The sequence below is a fragment of the Microplitis mediator genome, chromosome 3 (genome assembly GCF_029852145.1).
Source record: "Microplitis mediator isolate UGA2020A chromosome 3, iyMicMedi2.1, whole genome shotgun sequence".
Taxonomy (NCBI): Eukaryota; Metazoa; Arthropoda; class Insecta; order Hymenoptera; family Braconidae; genus Microplitis; species Microplitis mediator.
Genome location: NC_079971.1, coordinates 8,984,052 through 9,011,079, shown reverse-complemented (window position 1 = coordinate 9,011,079; position 27,028 = coordinate 8,984,052). Strand labels below are relative to the sequence as shown.

At 35.2% G+C, this 27,028-nt stretch overlaps 1 protein-coding gene across 3 annotated transcripts in view; it reads right to left on the bottom strand.

Annotated features, from left to right (window-relative positions):
* Positions 1-1,286: 1,286 nt before the first annotated feature.
* LOC130664930 (uncharacterized) overlaps positions 1,287-27,028 on the bottom strand; it is a 72,161-nt gene continuing 46,419 nt past the window's right edge. For 2 of the 3 annotated variants that reach the window (XM_057465130.1, XM_057465131.1), the window contains 7 exons: positions 20,973-21,039; positions 18,300-18,465; positions 11,030-11,258; positions 7,556-7,897; positions 7,258-7,473; positions 3,487-3,637; positions 1,287-3,143 (listed from right to left, as the gene is read on the bottom strand). In XM_057465130.1, coding sequence (XP_057321113.1) covers positions 2,389-3,143; positions 3,487-3,637; positions 7,258-7,473; positions 7,556-7,897; positions 11,030-11,258; positions 18,300-18,465; positions 20,973-21,039 — 1,926 coding nt within the window. In that variant the 3' untranslated portion in view covers positions 1,287-2,388. Of the gene's footprint in view, positions 3,144-3,211; positions 3,374-3,486; positions 3,638-7,257; positions 7,474-7,555; positions 7,898-11,029; positions 11,259-18,299; positions 18,466-20,972; positions 21,040-27,028 lie in introns of those variants that run through there. The other variant, XM_057465132.1, reaches the window with a different exon arrangement.

The window sequence follows — 27,028 nt, the reverse complement described above, 5'->3', positions numbered from 1 at the left end:
ATCGGGGGTCTTCAAGTCTTCTCCATTGTATCGCTCGGATTTCATCTACCGTTTTGACACTTCTTATCCGATCACATCGTCTAACTATTCAGAAGCGATCAGATCTATTTCAATTTTACTTTTGGTTCCAAGACCCCAGTCTAATTTTCGATACATCTCCATTGAAATACGGTTTAATTTCCCATCGCGAATTGCTACTACTTTTTAATTATCGAATCCAAAGTAAAATTGTTGCCTATTTTCGGAAAACGGGCCTAACTTAACATTTTTCTAAGATGTTCATTTTTATTCACGCAATTATTGCTGTGGGTCGGAACTCGCGATTACGCGAATAGTGCGGGTTGAAGTAGAAAATTATCTAGCCTTCTGTGCGGGCGTGAATTTGGGCTTTTAAATTCAACCAAAGTGATTGTGAATAACCCGGCGCCACCTGAAAAGAGCCAACCTCACCGTGATCACCTCCATTCAACGCTACTCGAAAGGGTCCAACTCGCTACGGGATGTCCCAGCAATTGTCCAGCCAACACCAAGCTACAGCAGCCAGCACCTGTTGTATTGTAACAACAACTATCTTGAGACTTAATAAAAACTGCTTGTATCTGTAAGTCCTGACATTTTCATTTTAACATTAAGAAAACTATACATATTCCTGACCTATATCCATGCTCGGCACCAAATAACGTGGTCCCCGTTACCCGAGTAAAGAACTTAAGTGTCTTGACTCGAAATTCAGGGACTGTCATATGTTATGTCTGTCTGGACGTAATAATATGATTTGTGTATAAATTAGAAGAAATTTCTTTGCCTTTATATATGGTCATATATGAACATTTATGATTCATATATAAACATATATGAATCATATATGATCATATATGATCTTATATATTCATATATGATCTTATATGGTCATATCTAATTATATATGGCCAGATATGAATTTTTTTTCTCGGGTACTTATAAAATTTAACATAATTTCATGTTGCTGTGAGTTTACAATACATCCATTTTCAAACTGACTGAGCGCTTGCATCAACGCCAAATTTTAAGCAGATACGACACCAGGACGTAACAGCTTCTTCCATAATTTTCTGGGTGACAGGGAGTCGGCTTCTGTATTTTATTCTTTCATTTAGGAGCGTCCATTTGAAATTGAATAAGCTAACCTGAATGGTCATTCGTGTTTAGTACTTCGCTTACACCAGGCTTATTTTATGAACTGAAAAGGTCATGGACAAATGTTTGTGATCAATTATACGTTTAAAAATATTTTAAAATATTGCTTGAAATCTTAAGTTATATATTGAATTCAATTATCCTCCACATATCCATCAATACATTTAGCAGTTACATTACTTTTATTTATACAAATTTTTGATTGAGTTTTTCATTTCTGTAAAACAGTATAATATTAAAATATCTAATTATATTTACAATCATTTTTACTAACAAATTATAAATACATATTTTATTTTTAACCTAACAGGTATATGTATATATTAGACTGTGTCAGAAAAAAAATATTTTTTTTTATTATCTACACGGAAAAAAATAGTTGTGGCTACTCTCTGGGGTAGTACTGAGTACTTTCTGTAAAAAAAATTTTAGACAGTACTGTATGCTATCTAGACTGTATCTACTACTATCTAGACTATATCCACTACTGTCCGGGATAGTATTCAGTATTATCCAGAGAGTAGTGGATATAGTCTAGATAGCATACAGTACTGTCTAAAATTTTATTTTTACAGAAAGTACTCAGTACTATCCCAGAGAGTAGCCACTACTATTTTTTTACCGTGTACATTCCAAAAGTTACTTTAATAAAAAAAAAAAATTCTCCTGAAATTTTAGCTCGTTATCTCAAAAATTGAGCTGGCATACGCGGCGGTCTCTTTTCCCATTAAAAATATATGGAAAACATCTTTTATTATTTTATAAATAGCTATGTAAAAAAAATTATTTCCGATTTTTGATTTCAGAAGTCTTGGAGGAAATCAAATTCTCTGCAAAAAAGTCTCTTGTGTTATACGCTGAAAGCTGATAGAAAAAAAATACAGAGGTTGAAATTTAGGGGAAAAAAATCGAATTTTTATGAATTAGAGTTCTTACAGGAAATTTGATTATCTTATCTTATTCCCCTTTCAGTGCGTAAACTCAACTTTTGAGGTACAGAGCTGAAATTTTAGGAAGATTTTTTTTTAAGAGTAACTTTTGAGATGTATTGAATCAAAGAAACAAAAGTATTTTTTTTACCACTGTCAAATACATATTCAAATGATGAGAAGAAATGAAGACAACGATTTTTTTTTATTTATAAAAAGAATTTCGAGGCTTGGACTTTTCATGAAATTTATACTTGATGTTAGAAAAGCAATAGCTAATTTTTTATGGGATCATCTGATCCTTCGAAGATTTGGGTGTAGATCCTTGTACAATAATAGAGCCGTGTATAAAATTTTTCATAGTCTTGGTCGGCGAATCTACAACGGTATTAAAAAATGTTTTATTGTCTCTTGTTAATGGAACCGAACTAATACTAGATGAGCTAACACCTGAATCACTTGATTTTTCACTGAGGCAGCTTTTTTGACCAAGAGTTATAATAGAATTCACACTATCACAGACGAGTCCTAGATCACCACTCGTACCAACAACATATTTAGATACGGCAACTTTACCAACAGATGTTGAATCTGCTTCTTTATCATTCCCGGAAAGTACAGATTCACTCAAACTATCAGATTTCGTTACGAATTTTACACTCCCACCATTGTTATGTGACTGTGGTGACTTATCAAATGCTTCTTCTGTTGGTTGCACCACAATTCTGTTACTGTTGACACTGTTGGGTATATTTGGGCTGTAATCATCTTTACCACATACCTCAGATACGATATTTACATCAGTACACTTGTTGATAGATATAAATGAATTAAAATTGTTTTCACGGGCTAGCTTGCTTGTATCAAAATTGATTAACTTTCTAGATAGAGTTTTACGATCATCGAAACAACCAGAATCTCGAGAAAGTTGTCTCCGACTGAATGGAGAACACTGTCCTGATGTATGACATGATGATAATGCTCTACGACTGATGTCATCACCTTCAGAACTAGATGCTAGATCACCTTCACTCCCAGCTAAACAAATGAATTTCATAAACTTTATTTTCATTACAATTGTATTACTGTGCAATGGACTCTTTCCAAGTTTTACACTTCTAAGCTCTGTCTTCTTTCAATTTCGTACAAAAAATTATGAAAAGTGTCCTTTTACTGCTGTTTATTTTATAATTTAGATATTAGAAATTTCGAGCCCCTTCGTTGTCAAAGTCAGAGAAAGTCCACTGTATTATCGACAACAAAATGAACTAAAAGAAACACAAGCTGGTAACATAACTTCATTCTGTTGTCATATTACATGTCATAATGTTTGTCAATAATTGCATATATACGTCGGTTAAATATAATATGTGATACTTACATTGTAAATCATGCAACAATTGCACCGCTGTAAGTATTTTTGCTCTATGTTCTGGCTGAAGAATACGTAAATAATCAAGATCTGCTGGTTCAAGTTCTCTGAAGAGTTCAAGATCTTCATAACCGTTCAAAACAAATACAGGTATGTGTTCCTGCAACATGTAAAAATATACATTTTTATAATATGCTCATCGTTTATATCGTGACCTCTCTATTTGAGACTAATGACAAAAGCGTAGACTAACGGTAGCAACTGAGACTTCCCATTCGGACAGGTAACTTGTTAAAAAATATTCTGGGTAAATAAGAAAACTTAGATCTGGCTGGTTTAAATATATTTTTATTTCCTTTAAAGTTTTTAATTTGCCGATGACTTCGATAGAAGATATTGATTTTTTCGGCTTAGATCATTTTTTGTTATACGTGCTCAAAAAGTGATTTTTTGAGTAGTGAGTGGCATGCTCTAAGTGACCGATTTCAAGAGGCTCATGTCGAGAAAGGCGACAATCACGCTTGCGTTTGACAAGACAACGAAGGACATACTTGAAAAGGCAAAAGCTGATGAGTTTCTCTTCGAAAAAGACCTGGTTGAGAATATTAAAACAGTGAAGGCAGCAGACAAAGTAGTATCTACTGCCAGAACGCCGCTTGAAGGAAATTTTATCCAAAACAAAAATTTAAACTCAGTGCGCCCGGTGGGACGCAGGCCAGGTCTCCACCATCAGGGCAACTGGAGCCAAAATCGCCCACGAATAGTCTTCAGGCAGAATCAGAGGGGACATGTCCGGCAAAATCATCAACCACAGAAGAGCCCGGCCCCTCCTGCGAAAAATCAGAAGACCAAGAGTCTTTAAAAATACCAGTAAGTAAAGTTGCGGGTAGATTAAGACAACTTTATGGAGCTTGGAGAAAGATGACGGATAATGAGTTTATTCTAGGTTGTATAAGAGGCTATAAAATAATATTTGAAAAACAGGTTGTTCAATTACAGGAACCTCGGGTAGCTATTGATAGTAGTTAGATCGAAAGATTTGAAAGAGCAATTCAAACCTTACTAGTTAAGGGTGCCATCAAGGAGTGCAATGAGGTTCAGGGCCAGTTTCTGTCGTCGTATTTTCTGATTCCTAAAAAAGACGGCTCTGATCGGTTTATTCTAAGCCTTAAGCAACTAAATGAGTTTGTTTCTCTGTCTCATTTCAAAATGGAAGACCTGAGGACGGCTAGAGTTTTGGTTGACAAGGGTTGTCACTTAGCAACATCAGATATGGAGGATGCGTACTATCTGGTCGCGGTACACCCATCGAGTAGAAAGTTCCTCCGATTCAGATTTAAGGGCAGAGTTTATCAATTCACGTGTTTAGTCTTCGGTTTGTGTACAAGCCCATACGTCTTCACAAAAGTGTTGAAGCCGCCTATCAAACAGTTGAGATCCAAGGGTTTTAAATCGGTAATATATTTAGACGATATATTATGTGTAGAGAATTCAAAAGAAAAATGTGATGAGAACGTCAGGGCCACGACTAAGTTATTAGAATCTCTAGGATTCTTGATAAATAAAAAGAAAAGTAAACTAAATCCAGAAACAAGATGTAATTTCCTAGGCTTCACGTTAGACTCAGAGAAGCAACCGGTTGAATTGACAGTGGACAAGCGAGTGCATTTGAATAAATTATTGACTGAGTTTACATCTAAAAGGATACGTTTGATCAGAGACTTATCGGAGCTATTAGGGAAATTAGTGGCAGCCTACCCAGGTATAGATTACGAATGGCTATACTTGAGGCCCCTAGAAGGTTTTAAGAGCATAAGTCTGGCAAGAAACAACCTTGACTATGACGTGAATGTGACTATTCCAGAATACCTACTCCAAGATTTACATTGGTGGATAGAAAAATTAAAAGTAGGAAGTAGTAAAATTAAGAAGGTAGAGTTTGGTAAGACAATTTTTACGGACGTGTCAGATACAGGATGGAGAGCTACTGACGGTATAAATAATATACATGGCTTTTGGATAGGAGACCAAGAGCACTGGCATATTAACTATAAGGAGCTGTATGTGGTTAAACTAGCATTAGAAACATTAGCTGCAGATGTAGCTAATGAACAAATTTTGTTAAGAATAGATAATACGACGGCTATTGCATACGTTAACAAAATGGGTGGTACTAGGTATCAGAATTTTAACAACTTGACTAGGGAAATCTGGCAATGGGCTGAGAGAAGAGACAATTTTCTATTTGCTTCCTACATCCCCTCAGAGGAAAATGTAGAAGCTGATTTTCTGTCGAGACTAGCTAACGATGATACAGAATGGGAGTTAGCTAATTACGCATTTGAGAGCATTATCAATAGTTTTGGTTCTCCAGAGATAGATTTGTTTGCAACAGCAGTTAACAGGAAATGCAGTAATTTTTGCTCTCGATTTCCAGATGCCAGTGCGGTTGAGATAGATGCGTTTACAATAAAATGGTCAGACAGATTTTTCTATGCGTTTCCGCCGTTTGCATTAATCCTTAGAGTTTTACACAAGATAAAATTGGAAAGAGCATCTGGTATAATGGTTGTTCCAAATTGGCCGAATCAAGCCTGGTATCCGCTCTGTCTCGAGCTCGTGGTAGGAAAGCCATTGCACTTAAAGCCTAACACTAATTTATTGTTATCACCTTGCAGGAAAAAACAACACCCAAGAGCAGCCTCGTTAGAGCTAATAGCAAGACTATTATCAAGCAAGCCTTCATCAAGAGAGGCTGCCCAGAAGAATCCGCAGAAATAATTTTGGCCTCACTGACACCTTCTACTATGAAACAATATCACTCTGCTTTGCAGCAGTCGGGGAGACATTGAAAATCTTTTTATTTCGACCAAAAAACCTTACAGGGCTGTCACCAGCCAAACAATCAGTAGGTGGTTGAAGATAGCTTTAGGAAAGAGTGGAATAGATACCAACACTTTCACAGAACACTCTACAAGGCATGCAGCCACCTCAGCTGCCTTTTTAAAAGGAGTAAATTTAGAGTCTATAAGGAGGACTGCAGGCTGGTCCAAAGGGTCTGAGATGTTTGCAAGAGTTTTTTAATCGACCCATTGAGACAGAAAACCAAAGCTTTGCAAGAGCAGTTTTGGAGCAATAAAAGAAAAAAAAAAAAAAAAACAAAAAAGGGAGTTAAAATTTAAATAATAATATTATGCCATATAATTGTTCAGTTTCTTCTACTTAAGTATTGTTTTTTACTATGTATCAAAAATTTCTTAATAAAAAAAAAAAAAAAAAAAAAAAAGGAAAATGTAGAGAGAATTTTTTGGACAATATCTCTAAACCGCTACATGGTTAATAAATCTATTTGAATATATTTAATCTCGAGAACGAGGCTCGTTGTATAATTAAAAGATTAAACGAGCACGCCGAAGGCGTGCGAAGTATGATCGTAATTATACAACGAGTCTCGTTCTAAGAGATTAACTTCCCACCCACAAAGATGTCCTATGGTCACCCAACCCGATGGAAATAAGTCAAAGGATCCAAAATTTTCTCTTCATACTTTCTAGCTTACTCTAAAATATGAAAGTCCAAGATGGATGCAGCCAGAGAGACTGATGTTTTTCGAATTTCTCTAAACAGTTGTGCACTCTAGCGAATATTGAGTTAACTATATTGTTAATAACTCTATTTAAATATATTTTATCTCTTCGAACGGGGCTCGTTACGACCAAACGTAACAAGGTACCTCTTCTGTTATAATCTCAAATAATTGCTTTTGTTCTTAGTACCTACCTGAAGATTCATTCGTTGCAGAAGCTCTTGAACTGATCTCGGCTTATGTCGAGGTCTTCGACTCGTTTTTGCTTTTTCAGTATCACCATTAAAACGCGATACTCGTTCATTTAATATTTCTACATTTATGAACTTAAAAAACCCAATTCGATTATGCGTAATTCCTTTCCACTGGCCACTTGTATTCATCTGGATGACATCAATTACATCACCTTTCTGCAGATAAAATTATTGTTCGTTTAATTCCAATTCAAAATCAATTCATTCAATTCAGAATAATTCTTAAAAAAAGAAATACCTTAAATTTCAAAGCATCTTTGTCATAAGGACTTGGTGTATAATCCACAATGGCACGTGCTCGACAAAGGATTGGTCCAATCGACTCTGGGCTAACTGTATCATGGTCGTCACATGAAACAGAACTATGATCACTATCTGCTCGTATTAACGCTTGCGTACTGGATCCACTTCCGCTAGGGAGACTTTCTATACTACTTGTACTACATGGAAATGCTTCCGATGAGGGGTGATCCTGCTTCAGTTTTGCAATTTTTCTTTGTACGTCATAACGTAAGTTCTTTGCGTGCCCTGCTATTCCAATCTGCGTGCTATTACTCTCCAGTGAATCACTTGCTTCTGACTGAAAGTCAAATTTTTATAATATTTCAATAAGTTCAAATAAATTAAAATCTGTAAAAATATTTTTATCACTTTGTTTTCAAGTTTTATTTTTGCATATTATGAAAAGCAATCATTGGGAAAATCATTTATGTAAATAGTACAATGCTTACTACAGTGACTTCTTGTTTTTTCAAAGAAAGAGAGGGTGATTGTATATTATCAGGTTCATTCTCGTTACCAAGGATATAAAAATGAAATTTCATATTCCTAACTTTTGCTACGAGAATTAAAAATTTTATAGACCAAATATCGAAATGAATATTATTTTGATGATACAATAAAATTGATAGTGTCAATTTTTTCTAGAATATTGACTCTGACAGAAGTTTACAAAGCCGTGAAAAATGTAAATATTCACGTTTAAAAAAAAGGCTTGCGAATTTAGAATTTTGAGTTAATATTACCTACGATACGAAAAAATCAATAGCCTAAATTTTTTTCAGAAAATCGAATCTTGTGGGGCTTTGTAAGCACGTAATAAATTTAATTTTTCACGTTTTTTACATCAAAATGGATCCCATCGTTTGCCTATTACCCGACAAGGCTTGTAGAAGTACATACATCTTAAAAAAACGACGATTTACTGTAAAATCTCTAAAAACTCATAGTGGTATTGATCCAAACATTTTGTCAATCTTGTCAAACGAAAGCACGTTTAAAAAATAAAATTAAAAAAAAAGGTTGTATTCAATATCTTATAGAAGCTTTCAAGTAGCTCTCAAGATTTTTAAGGCACCATCTATTGCCCCAGTCGAATTGAAACTCATAGGTGGCCAGCCCGTAGATAACAGATTTGAGTCATACCTCATCACTGCCGAATAGAATTTGCTAGCCATAACCTCACTATGTAACGCCATCGTAGCCGATGATTGACTGATCAGAACAGGCCAGTGGATAGATTCAAAAATATCCAATAGCTAGGTTAAAACAATGAGGTAGTGAGTGTGCAATTATAAAGAGCTAATCGCTGGCTAAAAAAAATGAGCTAATGCAAACATATGAAAAGTAGCCAATGGCTAGCTAGAAAATATGAGTTCATAATAACTCGTCAATTTTGAAAAAAAAACAAAAATTTTTTTTTTAATTCTATACTGGCTCTACTTGTTCAGTTTTGAGTTTACAATTTATATTTAGATTTATTTTTTTATGAGCCTATTTTCGAATTATATGTGATGTCCAGTTAAGCGGCGACGGGAGTTGAACCTGGGTCCATGGGATTATGAGTCTCGCGTGTTATCCACTGGGCTGCTACAGCTGGTTGGAGTTGACTACTATTCGATGATCCATATATGTCGAATGTAGTGCTATTTGTAACTAATAGTGGCTAGACAACTATAAGATACTGATGAGGCGAAATTTATTTTTTAAGCAGCTCCATCTATAACTGATAATTACTGGGCATCCATTAGATACTGGTGAGATACATTTATATTTTTTTGTGGCACCATCTGTAGCTAATAGCAGCTGGACAATCATGAGATGCTGATGAGTTACAATTATATTTTTATATAGCTCCATCTATAACCATTCGCGATGAAATAGCCATGAGATACTGGTAAGGTGAATTTTATTCTTCAGACAGCTCCATATGTAACTAATGCTAACTGAACAACCATGAGATGCTGAGGAGTTACAGTTATATTTTTATATAGCTCCATCTATAAATATTCGCGATGAAATAGCCATGAGATACTGGTAAGGTGAATTTTATTCTTCAGACAGCTCCATTTGTAACTAATGCTAACTGAACAACCATGAGATGCTGATGAGTTACAGTTATATTTTTATGTAGCGCCATCTGTAAATATTAGCGACGAGATAGTCATGGGATGCTGATGAGTTACAGTTATAATTTTATGTAGCGCTGTCTGTAACTATTAGCGACGAGATAACTATGAGATACTGATTAGGTAAATTTCATTTTTTGTACGGGTCTATCTGTAACTAATTTTTTCTGGACAACCATGAGATACTAGTGAGTTACAAATATATTTTTTTGTAGCGCCGTCTATACTTATTTGAGGTTAAGTTGATATATTGTTTTTATATAGTTTAAGATTATTAAGCTGATTATAAATCGGTTATATTGAACAAAAAATATTGTCTAGTGAAGAACCAATAACAAGTCAGCAAATTCTTTTTATATATCACAATCCGTAAATAATAAATAGTGGCCAGCTATGAGCTTATAGTGAGTCATCTTTTGAATTCAAAACTGCGCTATCTATAAATAATTATTTTGAACCAGCTGTGAGGTAATGATGGGCCAGCGTTTTATTTTAATACAGTGCCATATGGAAATAATAGATAATGGCCAGCCATCAGCTTCTAGTGAGTCGTCTTTTGACTGGAAAGCAACGCCACCTATAAATAATTATTCCGAGCCAACTATAATATAATAACGAGTCAGGATTTCATTCTCGTACAGCGCCATCTGTAAATAATAGATAATGGCCAGCTATTAGCTTACAGTGAACTATTTTTTTATTTGAAAACAGCGGCATGGTGAGTCAAGATTTCATTCTTGTACAGCGCCATCTGTAAATAATAAATATTGTTCACTTACAAGATATCGGTGAGCTAAAAGTATTCTTGAAAAAAAAATTAGCCAATGTTGGGCTCGTTATTAGCAAAATCTGCTAGCTAGTAACGCTGAGCTAGTGACTGGCTCTAAGCTCATCTTCATTAGCCAGAATTCTACTCGGATGTACTCAATAAGATATCTTTATCTTATTTTATTCGGTGGGTTTCCCATGCTTCTGCACTCCCACCGCAGTGTGAAATGTAGGGCATCACATAACAATACAGTGCAGAAGGCCCAAAAAAAAGTTAGGGAGTGTAAAGATGGAAATGAGCTAGGAAACTATTTAAAGGAAAACTTTGTAAGAAACTGAAAAATTTGTAAAAATAATGCACACTCATATAATAATGATAGTTATTAGAATCATAGAGATCGATGCATCATCTATATAAACGTCTATAACATCTTGATTTTATAAAACTACAATATACACTTATCTAATCTGTTTTAATTGATACTGGTAAATAGTTATTAATCAATAGTAAATAATTATTGAAGATAAAGTCATACTTGAATATCACTGCTAGCGTAGTCACCACTTTCACAAGATCCTCTGGAGTGTGTCAAAGGAATGATAGTTAAAGGATTATTATGACCTCGTGGTACAATTAAACCCCTCATTGTTGTGGATGTCACCTTTTGTCTTCGATCACGTGGTAAACTGATGTCTCCAGCTGTTCGAAGAGATATCACTCCTTCGTTACAATTATCAGGTTGTAGATTGAGAGTGAAACAAATCCTAGACGATTAAAATCTTTGTTAGAACACTGATGATGTATTTATTGATATAGGATTAGAAGACATGATAGACATTATTCAGAATTATCAGGTCCTACTTATAAGTTTTGATGAATAAATATTCGAAAATATAAAAATCAAGTTCATGTAATTTCGAACGACACATTATTAGTGAACGTTTTTTGGCTATTGTTACTTGACCAGGTTTTCATAATTTTTTCAGACAACTATTTTAGATGTCCGATCAGAACAATTTTAACTCTTAGGGATCTTTTAGATGTCATTTTGCTAGAAGAAAAGTACAATAATGAAAAAATTAAAAAATTCATTCAATTCATATATATATTAGGGTGCTCCGTTTGAAACGAAGATTTTTTTTTTCGTTCCCCATCAAAAATCTTGTTCTACATGTAAAAATAAAAATTCAGTGAAATTTTGAGCTATTAATAACAATTTTAAGAACTGGAGCAACGTCGTCGAGGTTTTGTCATGCTAAAATCATGTAAATTTCGATTCTTTTCTTTTTATCGAATAAAACTCAGCCCCATATTCACGTATCTTATCGGTTCAAAATTTTCTTGGAAGAGAATTGTATGCTCTTTGAAAAAGCCTGTATGTGCTTAGCAGTACTTTCAACTACAGCCCTCATGGAAGCCTTGAAAGTCTAATTTCCTACGAAATTAGTGGTTTTTTGTTGTTAACTTGTAAACGGTTGACTTTTGAGAAAAAAAGTACTTGATATTTTTTGTAGGAAATTTAGTCTTCTACAAAAAAGTTTTTCTAAGTCAAATCTCTTGAATCAATATTTAAAAAGATATATGAACTTTAACTAAGTAAAATTCAAAATTTTAGCTAAATGTCAATGTTCAACACTATGAAATATATTCAGTTATTAACTTATGGTAAGTATCAATTAATGCATATTTATATAAAATATTAAATGCCCGTAATTATTCATAGAAATTGTTCTTAAGTACTAACCCCATTTGCAATTTTTTTCAACAATTGAATGATTAAAACACAGGTTTAAAGAATCTCGTTCGAATTTTCAATTTCCTTGGGTCCTAACAGATGGATTATGTTCGAAAAAACATGGTCTATGTAATGGTTTTTAATTATTAAACCGTTAATCTTGACATTTAGCTAAAATTTTGAATTTTACTCAGTTTGTCACGTAACCATTCAAATTAATTTATAATTAATTAGTATTAAGAATTAAAAATAGTATTTAAGTTCAAATTTGAATGGTTGCGCGGGCATTTTGTCACCACGCTGGTGCTGAGACAGCGTTTGCTCGCGCATGCGCGCGGAGTGAATGAGAGCGTATCAGGCCCAGCGTAATCCAACCCAGTATGTTAAAAATGCTCGGGAAGGAATTACTCTAGCAAGAGGCAGTTGCCTTATCAACTGTTGTGCTCGGACACCTCGGTGCCAAGTGCACACTGCGCAGCGTAAAATATGAGATCTGACTGGAACTCGACCACCAATGATCCAGACAGTCTGTCTCAAGTCTGCGAGTGTCTGTTGAGTTCCACCATGGAACGTCTTTTTATGCGAGTAATCAATTAGCATTGAGGTCAGTAGCGAGTGTTTTGGCAGAGTAGCCGGATGCTTCTGCTGACTGTGCAGGAGCGAATTTTTCAAACGACCTTCTACTCTCAGGATGCTGTGACATTCAATATAAGGAGTCAGTTTTGCGAGATTATGGCGTTTCTATAAGAAACAACCATCAGCGAGTAATCTTAATGAGTACTGACCTTGTACGAATTTGACCAGTAGATTTCTAGCGGTTTCCAGGTCTCCAGAATCGAGTGGTGTGGCCAGCGAAGACTGTGGTTTTTTTCTAAAGCGTGAAATGGCACGTAGACAGATTCCCAGTACTCTGAGCAGCTTAGAGAGTCTGCAGCGGGTGTGAATCTGTGTTAGCGAATATTGCGAAGCTTAGACCTGGACGTTCCTCTGTATGCACTGTATCATGACAGGGGATAGCGAACATTGGCCAATCCTCTGAAGATTTACTAATCCATTGAGAACCTGACCACCATAGAGAGTATTCTAGCAATTTTGCTACTGAAAGCCCTCTGGAAGCACAATCAGCGGGATTAAGCTTGCCAGCGAAGAAATTCCAACTAGCGTTGTTGGAATATTCCTGAATGATGACAACTCTATTGCGAGCGTAGGTTTTCCAGCCAACTGTGTGACTATTTATCCAAGCGAGTGCTACCGCGGAGTCTGTCCACAAATATGTTTGGACATTCTCTAATTTTAAGGTGTTCTTAACGTAGCGAGTCAGCTTTGCGAGTAATAATGCTGCATTGAGTTCCAATCTTGGAATGGTTAGCGGCTTTAGCAGAGCGACTTGTGCTTTGGTACATAAGAGAGTTACTGAAGTTCTTCCAATAGCGTCTGTTTCTTTTAGATATACTGCAGCAGCCATAGCGAGTCGTGAATCATCGGAGAATCCGTGTAACTCCACAGATGCATGTTTATAGAGCTGATTCCAGCGAGGTATCTGTAGCGATGCGAGCTTCCTGAGATCTTCTCGAAAGATAGACCACTTGTGAATTTGAGCTGGTGAGAGGTTGTCATCCCAAGCGAGTTTCTCTAACCAAAGTTCTTGCATGAAAACTTTGGCGGTTATGACAACAGGCGCGAGTAGCCCTAGCGGATCGTGCAAGCGAGCAATTTCTGAGAGGATAGCTCTCTTTGTAGTTGGCGTGTCCTCTGGCAGGGAGTAGTTGAATTGGAATACATCTTGATGTGGATTCCAGCCAATTTCCAGTACTTTGACAGTTGTATCACCAAGTTCTCTTAGAGAATTCTTTTTATTGTCAACTGGTGACATGGTTGCGAGTAATCTTGGCGAGTTGCTTGACCACTTTGCAAGTGAGAAGCATCTAGAAGCGCATAATTCTTTGGTTTGACGAGCTATTTCAATAGCTTCGTCTTCGGTGTCTGCTCCCCCATAGGTGTCGTTAACGTAGCGAGACTCTGTCATTGAAGCTATTGCTAGAGGGTAATTTTCACCCTCTGTAGCTGTAGCGAGTAACGACGTGTTGTTCAGCGATTAATCTAAAGAATAGCTCTGATTAGCGAGTTCAGTGTGTGAAAATTAAAATCATTTGCAAAAAATTACTGAGTACCCGATAATGGCGCTTCAGTAGTTGCTTGTGTATTCTTCCTTTCTAACGGGTGGGTTGATGTGTGATGCTTCTTTTGGCAATGGTGGCATCTGTCTTCGGTGCGGCAATCTGCAGAGCGATGACGTCCTAAGCAATTCCAGCATAAGCGGAAATCTTTTATTAGCTAGATTCTCTGATCCATTGAAGCATCTTGGTACTTTTTGCAGTAAAGCGCATAATTCTTTTTTGCATAGCAGACACTGACCTGGGTCACTTGTAACTTCCTTCGGTGTAAAATACACATTAGCTGCTGAACTTGGAGGTGTCTTAGAAGTGGTTAACGAAGAGCGATGACTGAGTGCTTTAGCGAAGCTCTTGTTAGCGGCTTTCTTGATTTCAGGTAGCGGAGTTCCTGTTGGAGAAATTCCAGAGTTTTCCCAAGCACGAACTCTTGACTTGAGGAATTCATGTAACGGTTCGTACTGAGAGATGTCGTTGGAGAGGCCTAGAGTAGTTTCCCACTTCTCACGTAACTTCACTGGGAACCTGCGTAGTATTACGTGTATTAAAATTGGATCTCAATTGTCTACCTTGATCTTTATAGAGCGAATGGCGTCTCTTCAAGCGTCATGTTCTCGATGCGAATTAACTGATCACTTGATGCAAGTCACCGAAAACCAAGTTTTTAAGTCAAGTATCGGATTGTCTTTATCTGTACCGGTGTACAGGACAGTCAAAGGCGACATCCAAAGTGCTCAGCAATGCCTCCGACACTTGGTTCGACTCAAAAGTTCACATTCACAAAAAAAAGAATTTATTATTGAAAAAAACTATTCATCAGCCACTACCCGACTCTAAGGACCATAAATTGTAGCGTCAAGTACTAACAAAAAAAAAACAAAAAAAAAGGAAAATTATCTGGAGTTGGCTGGTGAAAGGTTTTGAAAATAAAAAACACTGAATTTTTGCACGAAAAAAATTACACTTGGATTGCTTTATTACACAGCAAATACACTGGTTGCCCACGTGGCGAATATTATTACAAAAAAATTAACTAAATTATTTAATACTGTAGAGAATTCTAATCCTCGTTCATTTTTAGTTTAGCGATCTCTACTTTCAATTGAAAAATCACAAGCGGATAATATAATGTTCTTAATTTCAAAAAGAATAATTTAGCGTCTAAGTTTTCAGATAGCATACACAGAAAGATGGTGAAAAAGGCCCATTTTCTTCTTACAGGAGGCCGCTTCCTGGCCTTTTGAATATATACGCGCTGCAAGGCCCCTTCTTTCTTCCAAAATGATACTCCTAATCACAAAATTGAAACAAGCAACCACGAGTGAACGTTGACCGGGGGAGAGTTTAAAGAACTTGTCGCATTGAAGCGTGGTGTAAAACCACAACTAACACAAATCCATACAGCGAGGATCATACTTCTACCATCTCAGGAAATAAAGGTACTGTGGCCGAATTGGCCTTGGGAAGATCAACCTGTGGCTCCAGTTCCCTGTGTTGGTCAGCAAGCCACTTTCAAATAAAATGATAAGATGCTGCCTCATTTTTATGCCTGAAAATGTCCTCTCCCATTGTAATCATGCAAGTTGCAAACAAGCTATTATTCGCGTGTTCCAAATTTAGTGATTTTTTACTCACCGAGCTTTCAAATATTTTAATCTTATAAAAAAAATTAAAGATGGGCCTACTCGCCAGGTGCTCCAGAACAGCAAAAAGTTTTTGAGTTTGCCTACAGGGTTTATCGTTTTCCAGATTCCTTTTTGAAAAGTAACCCTCTTTCAAAACGGCATAGCTTTGTAAAAATTACTTAAGAATTGATAAAATTATTCTATTCTCTTATTCATCTACACTAATGCAAAAAATTAGAGGAGCAGAAAAATTTTATAAATTTTTCAGTGATTTTTGGAAGGCTGTAACTTGGTGAAAAATAATCATATCGAAATTAAAAAAAAAGCATTTTACAGCTTGAAATCTCTAGTTTCGGTGCATTTTTTTCAAAAGTTTTTAAAGCTCCGGTTATTGCGCAAACATAAGAAATACCGCGAGACAAAAAATTTCTAAATTTTTTTTTTTTTTCCGAAGAGCCCACGGACCGCGGAAAAATTCTTTCAACTAAACGAATGCATAGCTCGTTTAGCAAATTTATTCAGCTTCAATTTGGTTTTTTTTTTAACCTCGTAGGACAATTTGTCGCAGAGATATCAGCCTTCAAACAGGAAATGATCCTTTTGGCTTTGATCATCGATATTTCAGGTACCAATGATCGCACAGAAAGTTGAAAGGCGGCGTTGAAAACTTGAATAAATTCCCTACAAGACCCTGTCATCATTTTCTGAAAAAAAAATTTTTTTTTATTTTTAACATCCATTAGAATTAAGTACAAAAAAATGACTTTTTTTGGTTTTTTAGTAAATCAACCGCTACTCTGCAAATATCGATAAAAAAAATAATGTTGCCAGGGACTTTTTTAGCTTAATGTACCCCCAAGACCCCTGTAAATTTTAAATTGATCTGTCGAACCATTTTTTGGGAATCATCGATCAAAGTTTAGCTAAACAATTAAAGGAGCAAGTTTTGTTCCTTTAATTGTGTAATCATAATCAAAATGAAAAAATTTTTTTTCATTCAACTTTTCCCAAATTTTTGCGTTGGTGACTCAGCAAATGCAAAGAAATGACAAAAAAAATAAAAAATTTCCAAAAAATGTCAAAAAAAATCGAAGAAAAAAAAAATTGAAACTTTTTTTTTGTGTTCTAAATTTTTTTTTGGACATTTTTTGGAAATTTTTTATTTGTTTTGTCATTTCTTTGCATTTGCTGAGTCACCAACGCAAAAATTTGGGAAAAGTTGAATAAAAAAAAATTTTTTCATTTTGATTATGATTACACAATTAAAGGAACAAAACTTGCTCCTTTAATTGTTTAGCTAAACTTTGATCGATGATTCCCAAAAAATGGTTCGACAGATCAATTTAAAATTTACAGGGGTCTTGGGGGTACATTAAGCTAAAAAAGTCCCTGGCAACATTATTTTTTTTATCGATATTTGCAGAGTAGCGGTTGATTTACTAAAAAACCAAAAAAAGTCATTTTTTGTACTTAATTCTAATGGATGTTAAAAATAAAAAAAAATTTTTTTTTCAGAAAATGATGACAGGGTCTTGTAGGGAATTTATTCAAGTTTTCAACGCCCCCTTTCAACTTTCTGTGCGATCATTGGTACCTGAAATATCGATGATCAAAGCCAAAAGGATCATTTCCTGTTTGAAGGCTGATATCTCTGCGACAAATTGTCCTACGAGGTTAAAAAAAAAACCAAATTGAAGCTGAATAAATTTGCTAAACGAGCTATGCATTCGTTTAGTTGAAAGAATTTTTCCGCGGTCCGTGGGCTCTTCGGAAAAAAAAAAAAAAATTTAGAAATTTTTTGTCTCGCGGTATTTCTTATGTTTGCGCAATAACCGGAGCTTTTAAAAAATTTTGAAAAAAATGCACCAAAACTAGAGATTTCAAGCTACAAAATGCTTTTTCTCAAATCTCGATACGATCATTTTTCACCATGTTACAGCCTTCCAAAAATCACAAAAAAATTTATAAAATTGTTCTGCTCCTTTAATTTTTTGCATTAGTGTAGATTAGTTAAACTTTGTAAAGAAGTTACCTAATGAGCTAGGAATTTTATCAATACTGATGCATTGTACGCGTCACTGAATGAATTTTCAATATTTTTTTATAGAACTTGGTACGAAAATTCGATGCTTAAAATATTATCAGATTATTATTTGTAAATTAATAATTAAATTCTATTTATTCAAACCATAAGACTACAAATGCCTCCTTGATTAAGTATAGCACTACGTTTCTCAATGACAATAAGGGCGTGGATTTTATCGATAAACATACCTTCCATTTTGGATTTTAGCTGTTGGTACAGGTTCACCACAAGCTCCCATGAGAAAATCATCAGGATCTGATTCATACGGAGGCTCATCATACCAGTGTTGTCCACCAGTGCTTACTTCTCTCATGCCTCCGCATCTTACGTCTTCATCGTACATATACGTGTCATCTATGATATATAAATAAATAACAATTTAAGTCAAAATCCATAAATATGTAGAGTAAAAATGATTATGAAATGAGTATTGTATAAACACAACATTTTCAAGTCTATGACTCTTGATAAGATCTCATAAAACTGTCATAATTGTATGAATTTTACATTTTTATTTTTATTATCTGAAATTATTGAAATAATTAGCACTTGACCAGTTACATAGTAAGATTGAGTTGCCACTCATGAAGTATGTATTTATGGATAAAAATATAGTGTCAGCAGTAAACGTGGTATAGTATATGGGTCCATTCCATACTAAATCATCTAATTTCAAAAATCAAATTTTTTTATTAAGCTGAATTATTGATATCATTTTGTATGTATCAAAAGACGCTTATCTGTAAATTTTTAGGTCTTCATCTCCAGAAGTTCTGAAGATACAAATTTTTGGAAATTTCAAGAAATTAATGTCTAAAGTAATTAAGGTTATGGTTTTCCTCTGGGAGTCGACTTTTCAAAGAAAATATAACACAATTAAATTTGTATCTTTTCAATTTTAAACTCAAATGTTGAGTTTTTTTGGAAAAGCGACATTTTCGATATTTTCTGAATAAATATATATTATACTAGACAACAAGACAAATTCTTTGAGCTGTTATTCAAGATAAGATTCGAATATCTTCGATTTTTGAATCCAGATTGTCTTTTTTTTTTCCTCAATTTTTCAGTATTTTTTAGTACCCCTCAAAAGAGGCTTCCTTTGAATTTTGAGATTATTTTGATCAACGGTTCAAAAGCTATCCAATTGTTGAAAAGACCGCTTTTTTTATGGTTTTTTTTATCATAACTTTCTTAATAATAGTCGAATGCATCCCGTTTCGCGACCCTCGCTACGGGTATTTTTCTAAGGCCTATTTCAAGGCTACCGACAGGGACGAGTGCGCACCAGCGGAGGTAAAGAAGTTACTCAAGAAAAGGATCATTTGGGTCGAATTATGGAGCCCATAATCTCCACCACGGTGAGTCAGTTAAGTTTATATCATAAAATAAAGTAAGGTCAACAGCTGATACCCCTGGGATCTATCGATACCCTAAAGACGTCAACCTGGTAATTTTAAATTCTTCTGACCCCTAAATAAAAAAGCCAGAATGTAACAGTATGTTTTTTTTACTTGTTATAAATTGATTTCGATATTTTTGTTCTGAGTAAGGATTCGAAAGCAGTAAGTAAAACTTAATTCAAATTATAAGCAGTTATAACAAATGTTTTCATTTATTTAGAAGAAACTATGTAGAAGCAAAAGAGAGATTAGATTTGCCATACGATACAGCTACGACAACTACAGAAACTCGAAAATTTCATACAATTATTCCAAAAAAAGACGAAGCTATATTTGCTAAGGAGTGATCCAGTTCGCAAAATAATCGCTTATGTAAAATTAGAAAAAAAAATCTGTCTATCGGTTGACCCTGCAGGCCAGCCCCAAAACTTCCCGCTGTTTTCGAGCTCAAGGAGCCGTTTTTAGCATTTCTTTCTCCCACGATATCTCACGAACGAATCGACCGATATCAATGGTTGAGGCGGCAATCGACGTGTTTTATTGCATTCTAGAGCTGATCAAATTTTGAAATTGTTTAGTTGAGTCGTTTCAAAGATATTCGCAAAAAACCGTTTTTTGGCATTTCTTTTGCCCACGATATCTCACGAACGAATGAACCGATTTTGATGGTTGAGGCAGCAATCGACGCGTTTTATTGAGTTCTAGAGCTGATTCGATTTTGAAGTCGATCGTTCAAGTCGTTTCTGAGAAATTAATAAAAAACTAAAAAAAAAAAAATTTTTTTTTCCGTAATTCGCCAATATTTTCGAATCTACTTGATCAAATAATCTGAAATTTTCAGGAACGTTGATGGCCAACAAGCTCTTTCGAGTGCCACCTCAACCATCCAAATCGGTTCATTAGTTAAAAAGTTATAAGCCGGTCACACACACACACACACACACACACACACACACACACACACACACACACACACACACACACACACATGGTTCTGTCGAGAGTCTAGGACTTAAATTTGTTTATTCTTCTGGTATTTTCTATTATTTTTCATTGGAAGAGCCTCAGAAATCATGTCGAAAAGCAACTAGGAGGAAATATGAGCAAAAAAAATATCAGATGGACCCATAGAGTCCGACCCCTCTACATACCCCTCGACATGGTTCTGTCGAGGGTCTAGGACTTAAATTTTTTTTTTCTTCCGGTATTTTCTATTATTTTCCATTGGAAGAGCTTCAGAAATCATGTCGAAAGAAATCCACCATGAAGATGAAAACAATAGTTAGATTTTGGAAAAATCTACCTAAAAATCGGCTAAATAAACAATGGTCGGGTCTACGACTACCGTAATTTGGTGTGGGATTCAACATATACATGGGATATTTTATTATAATAAGTGTGAAAATGTTTATGAATTTAAAATTCAGTTCAATACGTGATGGATATAATGGTGTTTACCTCTCGGAAGCGGGTTTCCACCTTCACAGCCCAACTGCATCAAACCTTGTCGTATATCTCGTAAAATCTGAAATCACAAATGAAACAGTTGTAAAAAAATGTTAAAATCTTTCGTTTTTATCATGTAATCTATGAAACTAGTTGTTTTTAAGTCTAATGAAATCATTATTTTCGTTAGAACTAAAAAACACAGTGGTTATTATAATGGGAATTAATTGTTGAAACAATAATAAGGACTTTTTTCTGATCGAAATTTGTTCATTTAATTATTTCAATTATTTGAGCAGCTTAACTTCACTTTTGTTTTGCTTTTTTACATTTCTATCCTCATGCCAATTTTAAAAAATAAATCTAGTTTCTGCCTTCTGGCCGGAAAATGGCAACTTTCTGACCGCTGCGCTAAACGAAGTTGCCACTTTCCGGCTCCGCAGAGCAGAAAAACCGTACACACCTTGGCCAGTAAGAAAGCTGCGGATCACATGTTTGTCAGCCTCAGCTTTACCTTGGCCACCAATTATATATAATCTGAGACTTTTCTTATTTTACTGGCCTAGGCATATAATATACTGTCTAGTTCATTATCAATTTAACATGGAACCATTCAATGATGGCCCACGTGACACTGGATAATATATTTTATACATCTTCCTCTTCTTTGTGCCTGTCCTTTATAATAGAGCAAAATAAACTTTTTAAAAAGGAGAGAATGGACCAATACATAGACAGTGAGATGAACGATGGTGATTAGGGTAATCGAGGTCATGAAGTACCACTCTGATTAAAAAATACAAATTGTGACGATTAACAACGATTAAAAACTTAATCATCATTAATCGTCATAGTTTTTTACATTTGATCGTCTCTACTCATCAAAAGACGATTTATTATTTTATGATTAAACACGATTCTTTATGATTAAAAATCTCAAATCATCATGAATCGTCTTTAATCGTAAATTAATATTAGAATTTCTGGTCCCGAATGAAGATTAAAGACGGTTCATAGTGATTTGAAATTTTAAATCGTCGTTAATCGTAAAATAACATTGCAATTTCTGGTTCCGCATGAAGATTAAAACCGATCCGTTAGCTTGAAAATATTTTAATTATTGTTAATATCTATTACATCATAACGCTTCGATGTTTACATACGATCTTAGATATATTATGAAATTGAGGAAATTTTCGAAGTTATATTTTTTTGTTATTGGACTAGGTTATAAATTAGCTATTATAAATTGAGCTATTGCTAAATATTAAAATAGTAACAATTTCATTACAAGTCAAGTAAATATGTTTTATTGTTTCTCATAATTATTTGGTTGCATGCATAATTCGATTCTATAGATTTTATCACCATCGGTGTTTGTGATTTCAGTCGATACACAAATCAATTTTTTTTCAATCTCTGTAATCAGTAAATCAATGGTATCACGGGCATAGTTCTTCATCTTCCGTAGGTGTTCAAACGGTTCAATACATTCCGCTTTTACGATGTATACTATTATAAATGCTCGATTATCATCTGAATAAAATCTGCAAATTGTAGCCATGCGACCATCAAATAAAGCAACGAAAGTGTTGTTAGTTTTATGAGCTTGCGAATATGAATCACTTCGATACACGCATCCTTTAAACAGACATTGACGGTAAAATCGGCGCGAGCAACTTGCTGAATTATTAATGATGTAATCTGCCATCCATGCACCATCTATTAACTTGAAGAGGCCGCCAAGTAAACCAAAACTAAACAAATGTGAAGATAACCGCCAAAGAAATGCAAAAGTTAATAAAGAAATCAACTATGAAAAAGATGCTGCTAATAACTCGAAAAATGTCGAAAATGATAATGATGATTATAACGATGATGATAATGATAATAATTATCAAACGGACGAAGTAGGTGATGACGACCAAGAAGAAGAATTAAACAAAAGGTTCCTAAAATATAAACAAATTGATAATGATTATAATCATACCCCTGGCGGAATCACGGTGGAAACACAGTGGGTGTGCGCCATTTTACCACCGAAATTACAAGGTGTTGCCACCGTGGTTCCACGGTGTACCCAGAAAATCGGTTACACAATGGGACCACGATGGTTACATTGTGTAATCACGGTGGATACAAGGTGGAACCACGGTGGTGAAATGGCACAAAGCCACCATGGAATCACGGTGGATCCATTGCGCAATTACAGTGGATACACCGTGTATACACGGTGGTAAAATAGCACAAGCCCATCGTGTACCCACCGTGGGTCCACGGTGTTTACACTTCCACGGTGTCTTCACCGTGATTCAAATCCGCCAGGGAACGATGAGAACAGTAAGTCAGATAACAGTGACCCAGATAACAGTGAGCTAGAATTGGTGATTGACGAGGAAAATCGAATGTAAACCATATAGGGTAAGAGTACCAGTACTGAGCCCTAAACTAGTACCCACATCCACTTCATGTTAAATTATATCTATGTATATTTTGAGCCAATGCTAAAGTATATGACCGGTTGGCTACTGGTTAGGGGATGGGTACTGGTGCTCTTACCCTACGATAGAAATTACTTTTATTATTCATTTATTTATTATATTGTAATTCTAAATTAAAACTTTATTTCGTTGTTTTAATTTTATATAATTTTTCATAAATATGTAAACAAAAAGGTATGGTAACGTATTAACTTATAACACTGACTGTATTTTTTCCAAAAAAAAAAAAAAAACAAAAACGATTTCCAAAAAATTAAAATACTAAATTTTTGAATTTATATTATGACAAAAAATATAATGAGCGATATAAAAAAAATTATAAAATATTTCATGGTTATTATTTAGGGTCTAGAGTTATTTAAGACTTTTAAATTATGTAAGTAAGATAATATATTAAAAACAATTACCATTATAAATACTCTTTAATCATTAATCTACGTTTCATAGGTATTTGAAACGATTTGAAATTTTCAATCGTTTTTAGTCCTCTTTAATTATCTATTGACGATTTGTGACGATTTGAAACGATTAAAACAGTTTTACTCGTCATTAATCGTATTTTCTAATCAGGGCAGGCAGGGTAATTTCTGCACCGTTAAGAAATTGTTCTTTTGAGAGCTTGGGTTCAAACCCAACTCACAAACTATCACGATCTCTCATTCAATTGAATCATATGAAATTACCATTATTTGAATATATATAATTTTTTCTCTTAATACATAGACCGGATTCAGCAGAATACCAGTCTTTAATGAGTTTTTAGACTGTCTGCTTTTCATTTCACAATGCATTAATTATATATCAAAATATTAATACAGTGCTTCTCAGGTTCCTTTTGGGAATGTCGAGGCAGTCCGAATTTCTATTACGTGGACTAAGATGATACGTTTGAAATAATTATTTCTTTTAGTCAATCGACATAATAATGTTCTAAACATATCGAGAACAATTATCACCAAAGATAAGGTCTGAGTTTTAATTTTAATTGCTCAGTAAATGATCTATAAATTTTTTTCGTTATCTTAACACGTAGATTCTAATTTAATCTCTTTTATTATCTATAGCTTCGCGGCATTTTATAATATTCAATCTGCAATAGAAGTAAATAACAGAAAAATATTCCCTTTCAAAAAGTGCTTGTAGCCAATTTATGTTTTGGAACCGGTCTCACCGAACAGTAACAACGTTAGAACCGCAATCAGTCGTGTGCAGAACAATACTTACTCATGTGCACAAACGAAGTAGTATTATTTTGCACACGGCTGGTTACGGTGCTGTCATTCGGGTGCTGTAGAAGACTAAGTACGGTGCTACACTCAAGTTGTTCATGTGCGCAGCGGAACTAGTCGTGTGCTTGCCCTTTTTAACTTCCCGCTAAGAAGATTGTAAATTTTCAAAAATTTGGGAAGTTATTGGTTTCGGTCCGATTCACGAAAATCGAATTTTCATCAGATGTCGACGTTTTGAGGTCCTAGGAAGCTATTCTGACTAATTTCACGATGATGTGCGAGTGTATGTACGTATGTATGTAAATATCTATATCTTTTGAACGAGTGAACCGATTTTGAACTTTAAGGTGTCATTCGACGCGGCTCGCGAAGTCGTTTGATTCAGTTCGTGAATGGTATGAAGGTCATGGCCAAAGATTACAGGAGCAAGTTCTGGAAGCTGGCAACTGTCATTGAGCAATTGAGTCTTGTACATATCTATTCAAGACCACTCATAATTAGTTGTGGAAGCACCATGCTGATCAAATAAAAACCGGCAGCCAGAGTATGGGATATCATGAAACCTTCCTAGATCTCAAAGAACACAAAACTCTGTACTACTTTAGTGACTGATTCTACTGTCCCCAGGTTCAGAGGAATAAAACCATACATTTAACCTTATTACAAATCTTTTGTCAACAAAACCTTAAGGAATGAGCACTTACTAGCTGTTCCACCCTTCTTTTGCTCCGAGGGCTCCCTTAGCACCTATCATATCACCCTTGATGTTTCTAAACTGACAAAGCAGGAGATCGGGACGTGCCGTACAGCTCGGTCGCGTAATTCAAGTTGTTATCGTCTACCTCACCCAAGGTCATCCAAGAATCAGATCTGAGGAAGGAAGTTCTTATCGAGCCAGCAACGCTAGTAATACCGCGAGTGGTCATCAGCGATTCGGTCGGGAACCTAAAATCGTGTGTTGAAGAGCTGTCGAGCTTATGTGTTTGAGCCTTCGACCTCATGCGTTGTTTAGCTTTCGAGCTTATGTGTTGTTGAGCCATCAGGCTCTGGCGGTTTGATCGACCGATTACAATCACTTGCCCTTTCAGAAGAACCGAGTCTTCAGAGCTCATCCTGTTCGCACTCAGAAGAGGCTTCAAAGGAGAACCCAGTCTTCTTAACTGGCATCAGTGAGAGTTGGTAATTGGTTCAAGTAGACGTTCCATCCATCCGTTCACCTAGCGAGAGCATCCGGTTTTACGGCCCTCGCTACGAACATTACTCTGAGGCCTATTTCAAGGCTACTGGCAGGAACGCGTACGCGCTGGTAGAGGCAAAGAAGTTACTCAAGAAAGAAATTATTTGGGCCGAATTATGAGGCCCATAATCTCCACCATGATAAGTCGATAAAACTTATTGCATAAAATAAAGAAAGGTCAACAGCTGACGCACCTGGGATTTATCGACACCCTAACGACGTCAACCTGGCAATTTAAAAATATTCTGTCTCACAAGTTGAGAAGGCAAAATGTCAGATTGTTTTCTTTGATTTTTTCAAAATTTTGTATTTGAAACTTGTAGTTTTTGTTTGCGTGGTATTGGTAATAGTTCCACAGATTAAAAATTATTCAGTTTTTAGTTTTGCGTGGATTCAAGATAATTCCATAGATCATAAATTATCTAGTTGAACTTACTGATTTGGTTATCTAAGAATAAAAATTACTTGGCTCCCTGCCAATGTATTAAGACAGAAGGCTAAAGACAGAACAAAGTTATAACCGGAAAACAGTGTATTATTTATTTGTTATATTATATATTCTAAGATGTATTTTTAATTTATTAAAATTCCATCCAACACATATACAGAAATCGGCCAAAAGTTAGCTTTTAAAAATGTTGGATATTTGGCAATGCCTACGTGGTCACTAATGAACATTGTGCGCAGGTGTGCACTATGTTCCGTCGTTTATTGTACGCTATATAGTCTACCAAAGGCCTTACTTGCTATCGCCTCGTGTACTTTGAATTGTCAGTTGTATCGCATAATTATAAATGTACTCTAGTTATAATAAACTTAATTCAAACACGAATATCTAATCTACTTATTAACAACAGGTTATGTGCCCATCACGTTCTCGAAGCTGCGAGATTAGTTTTGTGTTCAGTTGAAAAGTGTACCACGTTGTTGATTATAAAAACTAGTTTGAGTTTTGCGCGTCGTGTCACGCGATACATTATGGCAAATACGAACGGTAATATACAGGCGTTATCGAAGGACAATTAGGACACGTGGAGGATTCAAATCGAAGCCTTGTTAATCCAGGAGAAATTATGGCAATACGTAAATGGAAGTGTTGTG